The sequence below is a fragment of the Plecotus auritus genome, assembly GCF_963455305.1.
Source record: "Plecotus auritus genome assembly, chromosome: 2".
In the NCBI taxonomy this organism is placed as follows: domain Eukaryota; kingdom Metazoa; phylum Chordata; class Mammalia; order Chiroptera; family Vespertilionidae; genus Plecotus; species Plecotus auritus.
This window is the reverse complement of record NC_137771.1, coordinates 199053780-199061317: the sequence shown is the minus strand read 5'-3', so window position 1 is coordinate 199061317 and position 7538 is coordinate 199053780. Positions and strand designations below refer to the sequence as shown.

The 7538-nt window shown below is 44.1% G+C and overlaps 1 protein-coding gene across 1 annotated transcript in view; it reads left to right on the top strand.

Moving 5' to 3' along the window:
• Window positions 1-523: 523 nt before the first annotated feature.
• The window catches only part of LOC308241307 (EGF-like and EMI domain-containing protein 1), a gene marked incomplete at its 3' end in the record, with an annotated part of 111924 nt that continues 104909 nt past the window's right edge, over window positions 524-7538 (top strand). Inside the window, exon 1 of the mRNA XM_080654709.1 lies at window positions 524-961. Coding sequence (XP_080510835.1) covers window positions 873-961 — 89 coding nt within the window. The 5' untranslated portion in view covers window positions 524-872. The remainder of the gene's footprint in view (window positions 962-7538) is intronic.

Below are 7538 nucleotides of genomic sequence, written 5' to 3'. Positions count from 1 at the left end.
GAGTAAGGAGGATTTGAATGAGCCCGCGATGTGTCCTGCAACTGTCGATTTTTTTTCGCAGGAGACTTAACTCAATCAACTGCCTTTTGGTTCCCACTTCAAACACCCCACCTCCCCCCAGCCTGTGTTCTGATGGACTCTCGGGACTGGGGGCGCACAGAACCAGAGAGAATGAAAAGTCAGCCTTCTTTTGGTCTCCGAGGTGGCTGCTGCACAGCTGATTTGGTTGTGAGCAGGTTGGTGTAGGAAGGAAAAAGCCATTGCTCCAGCGCCTCTTTGGCGGGGTTTGGGTGAGTGTGTTGGGTGGTGGGTGGGTAGGAAGAGGGGGAGCAGTGTTAGGCGGGACTATTGAGCAAAGCTCCTCATTTTGCGTCTCAGCGGCATCTCCAGCTCCCAGCATCCCCCTCCCACTCCCGGGAGGCGCTGGTGGAGAGGAGCGGGTGGGGGACGCCCAGCAGCTCGTGCAGCCCAGCCCTGGTGGCAGCGGGGCTGTCTCTTTAAACGCTCAGAGGAGCCGGGGCCAGAGGGCGGCTAACGCGTTTCCATGGCACCGAGGCCGCAGGGGCTGCGGGGCCGCGGGGTTCGCTGGGTTCCAGTCGCTCGCGGCAGGGCAGGGGCGCGCATCTTGGTGGCCACGGCGCCTCGGCAACACCCTGGCCACTCCTCCCGCGCTCCCAGGAGCCTGTGATGCCTAGAGGGGCCAAGCTGCTGCCGAGCCCTCCGCGAGGAGACCCGCCTCGCCAGCCAGTCTCCCGAGCCCCGCACACCAACTTCTGCCCCGCGAGCCCAACTTCTGCTGCGGGCTCGGACTTGCGGAGCCGAGTGGCTCAAAGCGCTCAGCTGGGTGGCTGGAGCAGCTCCGCCCCGCGGAGATGACCTCGCGGCTGTGGCTCTGGTGCTTGTGCACCTGGGTGGCTGTCGGCTGGCCTCCAGGCAGCGCCATACAGCTCCGGCCAGACATGTAAGTAAGTGGATCCTGCGCGCTCCAGGACTCTTGGGGAGACCGGGGTCCCCCTAGGTGCCTCTGCCCCACCCCGGACCCCCTGTGGACAGTAGGGCCGGATCCTTTCCGTCCCGGGGAGGGGGTGGGGGTGGGGGTGGAAGGCGGCAGAAGGCACCCCGTGGGGTCTGCAGGGGACCCTGGGCAGAGCGCGCAGAAGCGCGGTCCCCAGCGCGTGCATAATCGGGTTTGGGGGCTGGGTGCTTTCCACCTGATTAATACTTTCTCAGCGCCTGAATGATTCCCATCCCCAACCGCCCAGATTTGGGAGTGTGGGTGTGTACACAGTGTGTGAGTGCCTGTGAGTATGGGTGTGTGTGTTTCAGTTAATTTGCTATTTGGAAGAGTAATTGACTAATAAGTCCCACTTTCTGAAAGGGTTTTGAATGAAATCATGTCCAACAGTGAGTTTTCTTGACATGTTCTTTCTAGAGACCGTGAGTTGGAGTACATGTGTTTTTGTTTTCTTTCTTTCTTTCTTTCTTTCTTTCTTTCTTTCTTTCTTTCTTTCTTTCTTTCTTTCTTTCTCTTCTTTCTAATGTTTGTTTGTTTGTTTGTTTGTTTGTTTATTTATTTATTTATTTATTTAGAGAAGTATCTTTGAGTCCGAAGGAGTGGATTGTTCCACAGGTTTGATGAGAGGTAAGCCCGGCTCATCTGCTGAAGTGAGGAGCTGGGGGGAGGAGTATGTCAAGGATGAGTGCCTGGCCACTTAGATGCTGGCCTCCTTAGGAGAGAAATGAAGAGTGGGAAGATGGCAGAAAGGTATTCTCTGAGGATGGGGCATGCTTTCATTCCAGATTACAAGTGAAATGGTCACAGTGGCAAGCATAGTCTGAAGCTCAGAGGAAGCAAAGTCTTTACAGATTGCCTGGTCTCCTTGGCTGGCAGAAGTTTGCACTGAATTCTGTAGTATCCGGGGGATCATCATTCAGTGGTCGGAGAGAAGCCAGAGCTAATTCTGCTTTTCCTTTCTCCTCTGAGCAGTTATGAATAGACACCAGAGTATTTTGAACTTACCTTGCTATTTCGTTGCTTCATCTTTCATTTTCTGAAATGTTAATATTTTTATAACAGAAAAATGGTTTAGATAAGTACACAAAGCCATCTTTGTTTTCCCAGAACTTTATTTTTTTCTTGAAAGAAAAATACTAAATCTTCATATTTCATCCTTCTCCTTCAATTTGCTGCCTGGTGACTGCAAATGGCACTAACTATAAATGTGGAGACACGGCCAAGGTGTTGGTGGCATCACAGAACTTCTTGCCTGCATAGTTTGTAAATACATGTTTGGCAGAAATGCAAAGAATTCCTGGGTAGGTGTTTCTCTTGCATTGATAAGATGTGTCTTGTTTATTTTTGACGAGAAGGTTGATTTAGACGTTTCCTCTCCAGTTTATCTCAAAAAACACATTTACTTTGGATAGCTTGTGCTTGCATAAGCCTTCATTTCTTAGAAACTGCTTTTTAACAAGCTTGTTGGCTAGCCTCGCTCTTACCTTTACAAGTGTTGCTATTAAAGTGGACCCTGGGTTGGCTTATTAGCCACAGATTCACCCCTGCACATGGGACCAAATAATCCCTTCAGGGGGCACTGAAAAATAACAGAAATATCACATCACCTTTTGCATTGCTTAACTGTTTTATCTCAGGTTTCAATATTGATACTTCCGTTGAAAAGGCTGGGAGGATGACATTGCATTTTTTTTAAAAGGACACAGCTACTGACAGCTCATTTATTTATCAGGTGAGATGAGATTGGATATTAAAACCAATATAAATTCTTGGGTGTTTAATAGAGATGCTCTTTCTGCGGGAGTTATTGAGATGACTCTGATGATTCTTAGTGCTTTCTGAAATCTGGATGGGAAGAAATCCAATCAAATTTGTATTTAGTCCTCCTTGGCATTAGAATTAATAGTTTCCTCAGCAGGGACCATGTTGGGTTTCTGCAGATGCCTTTGCAATTATTACAGGCATGTGGAATACAACCATGTATAGCACTTGGCTTCTACACACCACCTGTCTATTAAATTAGAAAGAATTTTTCCTAAGATTTTTATGTACCTGTGAGGTCCATTATCAGTGAGAGCAGGCTTCTAATAAGGTGAGGACCATGAATAGGAATGCATCAACTTACGGTATAGACTGGCACTTATAAGTCATTAACACAGGTAAAAGTTCTATGTAGCCAATCTTATACTTGAACAGATTTTGATGCCAGGGTGACAAGTGAAAAGAAGAAATGACTGTGTAGCTAAATCAAGGTCAGCCTAAATGGAATGCATTGTATTTATGGTACATTCCTCCAGAGCAAGCTCATTTTTAAAGGAACTTTTATTAATGGATGCTCCAGCTCAAATGATAATTGATCTGTCTGATGACCTTGTCTTATTACATAGAGGAAACCCTGTGGAACTAAGGTAAGGCAGACTCATAAAATCAGTATTCCACAAAGAGTGCCTAAGGACCTACTATGTAAGTTGGCATTGGAAATCATAGTTAATACTTAATCCATTTGAATTCATACTTACATGCGAGGCAAATTTCTAGCCCCTTTACATGTATTATTTAATTTTATCTTGTAAAAAGCCCTACGAGGTAGAGGTAGACACTATTATCATCTCCATTTATGATGACTAAAGAGACATAGTATGGTTAAGTTCACACTCCAGGAAGTCACAAGAGACATAGTAAGGTTAAGTTCATACTCCAGGTAGTTTGAATTTAAGTGCTGGAGTTCTTAACAAATATGGTCCATTTCAGAACATCTAGGATTTTTAAAAATCACTGACAGAGGTTTTCAAGGGCTGGTACCTGATACATAGTAAGTATTAAGAAATCTATGGCTTTTTTTTTAAATGTAAAAACTACAGGATTCTGTTGGCATTTGGTGCTGGGTATGGAAGGGATTGGGATGCCAGTTGTCCTGCAGTGGGAAGATGGTTCCTCCTAAGGATTATCTGCTTTCTCTCTTCCTCATGGAGGTTCTTCCTAAGAAATTACTCAGCTCTCTCCTAGCTATAGGTGTTTAAGTATAAAAAGGATGAGCTAGGCTTAAACTGAGAATTGTGGACTGGGGAAAGATAACCTTGGCAGTTGCATTATGCATCCGAGTGTTGTAACTGGTAATGGCATTTTGATAAAGGGATATTGAAAGAGTTTACTTATGTTAATGGTACTCTGCAAATGTTTTCTAAAGGATTAAATAGAAGGAAATAAACTCTCCTCCAGATCTTTGAAAATGGAAAGGGAAAATGACTGGCTGTAACACAGTCCATTAAAAATGTATCCTTTATAATGCTCTCTTGCAAACACTTGCATAATTATTGCATACAACGTGATGGAAAGTAGTCAACATGGAAGTGTTGCACAGGCAGACGTGCATAAACGCAGAGGCAGTAGCTTAAGTTTCTGGGACTTGAGACACTTGGATTTCTCTGATCATTGGGGGAAATTTTAAAAAGGTGCGGCCACTTTGTGACTCAGCAGTCTCCTATGCTGATTAGGACATCTCACATCCATTCTCAAATGCTGGTATCCAGTACAGGCAGTTTGACATATAAGTCCAAAATACTACACCTGGTAAGATAGCTCTAAGGAGGCTGTTCGTCCTTAGCCTTCTGTAGCTGATACAGAAACTTATGGTCAGGATGGTGGGCATTTTGTTTTTGAAGAATTGATAAACTGAGAAGCAGAGAAAGGCAAGAGGCTATAATAAACCAGAATCATAAAAGGGAATTGAGAAAGTTGTTTCTTGCACCACACACCACGTTGGGATTTAAAATTTTTTTAACTTTTATTATCATAAAGCCTGAAATTAAGTTAGTTAGAGATGTCTGGCTAATATAAGCACACTTTTAAATTACAAATAATTTAAGTATGGCCTGTGAACTGTCACTTACTCATGAATGTAAATTAGTTCAAAAATATTTTTCTTTCCTGTGAGATCAGCCACATTAAATGAGCTTAAAGTGAATTTGAGAAGGCTGTGTACATTCTCTATGGGCAAGGCATTATTTGCAGTAGTTTGTGTTTATTAATATCTTTAATCATAACAGCGGTCATATGAGGTAGACAGTACTATAGTCTCTAGTTTTCAGAAGAGGACACTGAGACAGAGAGAGGCTAAGTAACTTGCCTTGAAGAAGCTTCATAGCTGAGAACTGGTGGAGTGGGCTTGGGACCCATTCTATCTAACTCAGTGGTTCCTAACCTTTTTTTGGCCATGCCTCACCTAAGCATCTCTAAAATCCTGATGCCCTCCCCTGCCCCACCCCCGTGACATATAATTCTTATCAGTAAAAAAGCGAACTCTTATTCATGTGGAGGAAGCCTAAAAGGCCATTAACTTGGTCTAAACGAGCTTCCAAAGGACATGGCATCCATGAAGAGAGAGGTAAAAACACACACACAAAAGGACAGTTGAAGTACTGAGGAAGAAATCACTAAGAAATTGTTTTTTTAAAAATAATAATATGAAGTGATATGAAAAAAATAGCAAATGAAGTTTCAAAACATAATAATAGAGAACAGAAGTGCATAACTATGTCATGATATATATACACTGAGTGGCCAGATTATTATGCTCTCTGAACGCATAATAATCTGGCCACTCAGTGTGTATATATATTAGAGGCCCGGTGCATGAATTCGTGCATGGGTGGGGTCTGGCCAGCCTGGCCAGGGGGAGGGGACATGGGTGGTTGGCTGGCCTGCCTGCTGATCGAACTCCTGCTCGAGGGGACAATTTGCATATTAGCCTTTTATTATATAGGATATACACTGAGTGGCCAGTTTAGTATCCGTTCAGAGATCATAATAATCTGGCCACTCAGTGTGTGTGTGTGTGTGTGTGTGTGTGTGTGTGTGTGTGTGTGTGTGTATAATATATGAGGCCCCTAAAACCATAAGAAATGCAAAAAATTAACTTAATGATTTATTATCAAATTGCCCCCCCTTAAAAATCAAATTGCCTCCCTGTGGGCCATGTGCCCCATGTTGGGAACCACTGATCTAATTCCAGAGCCCTCTTCCTAATCACTATTATCTGTGGTGTCTCTCTGTCCTTGACTTCTTCTTCCTAGATGCTGAAATTACCAGACTTCCTGGTCTTTCTCTCAGTCTGAGTCTTTTTACTTATATTCAACAATAGTTGACTTTCTCCTGTTGCCCTAATCCTCACCTCTGCAGTCAACATTAATCCATACTTTATTGATGAACTTGACATTGTATTATATGAACATTTTCAGGCTTCATGTCCTTGGCTTCAGTATTTTTTCTGTGTCTTTACTTCTTCCTTCTGTATCTCATAGGAGTAAATTTGCCACTCTTTTTTTTAAGGTATTCCCTTCCTTGTATGTTCTAGATTCCATCTTTAAAATTTTTCTCTATCAGTCTTTTTTAAAAATGTTATTGCCAGCCCTTCCTTTCTACTGTTTTATTTCTTTTACTAGAGGCCCCGTGCACAAAATACAGCCTGGCCTGTACCCTCTTGCAATCCAGGACCACTGGCTCCTAACTGGCTCCTATTTTGTCTACCTGCCTGCCTGCCTGATCACCCCTAACTGCCTCTGCCTGCCAGCCTGATCGCCCCCTATCTACTCTCCCCTGCCGGCCTGATCACCCCCTAACTGCTCTCCCTTGCTGGCCTGATCGCCCCCTAAGTGCTCTCCCCGGCTGGCCTGATCATCCCTAACCACCTCTGCTGCAGCCCCTGCCACTTTGGCTTTGTCTGGAAGGACGTCTGGTCTAATTAGCATATTACCCTTTTATTAGTATAGATCCCCAGTATATTCACATCTCTCTTTTTACATCTCTCTCTGTTCCATGTTTTAGTATGTCTGTGTCTATATTCGAATCTGGCTTGACCTAACTTCTTTTCTCCTTCACCCTCCATTTTTCAAGAACAGCTCATTGATGTTGTTTTCTTTCTTATCACCGATCATTTAATCCTTTGCAATATACCACCTCTGCTACAATTCCTTCTCAGAGGCTGCTTTTTTTCCAGAACCTACCCTACTCTCATTTTCCTGTAGCATGTGGTATCACTGCCCATTCCTATTTCTTACGTTTCCACTTCTTCACTGTGCTTTTCCTTTATACACTCAGCATCATCCGTAGTTCTCCTTCTCTAGTAGCCTCTATTCCTCTTCCCATCCTTCACACTTCACCTGGTTTTTCTGTCTTTTCTTTGGCTCCCATCACATGCTCTATTCTAATGAGACCCAGATCTGTACACCTAAGCCCAATCTCTTCAGAGTTACAGACTTGTATTTTCAATTATAGGTTTATCGTCTCTAGGGGTTTCAGACTCAAAATGTCCATAGACCAGTGGTCGGCAAACTGCGGCTCGCAAGCTACATGCGGCTCGTGAGCCGCAGTTTGCCGTGCTGTTGACTAATGAGTTTGCTGACCACTTGGATAGGGGCTTAATCACAAGGCACCACAACAGCCTGTAATTATTGGAATCAAGAGTCTAGGTCAGTGGTCGGCAAACTCATTAGTCAACAGAGTGGCAAACCGGGCTTGCGAGCTG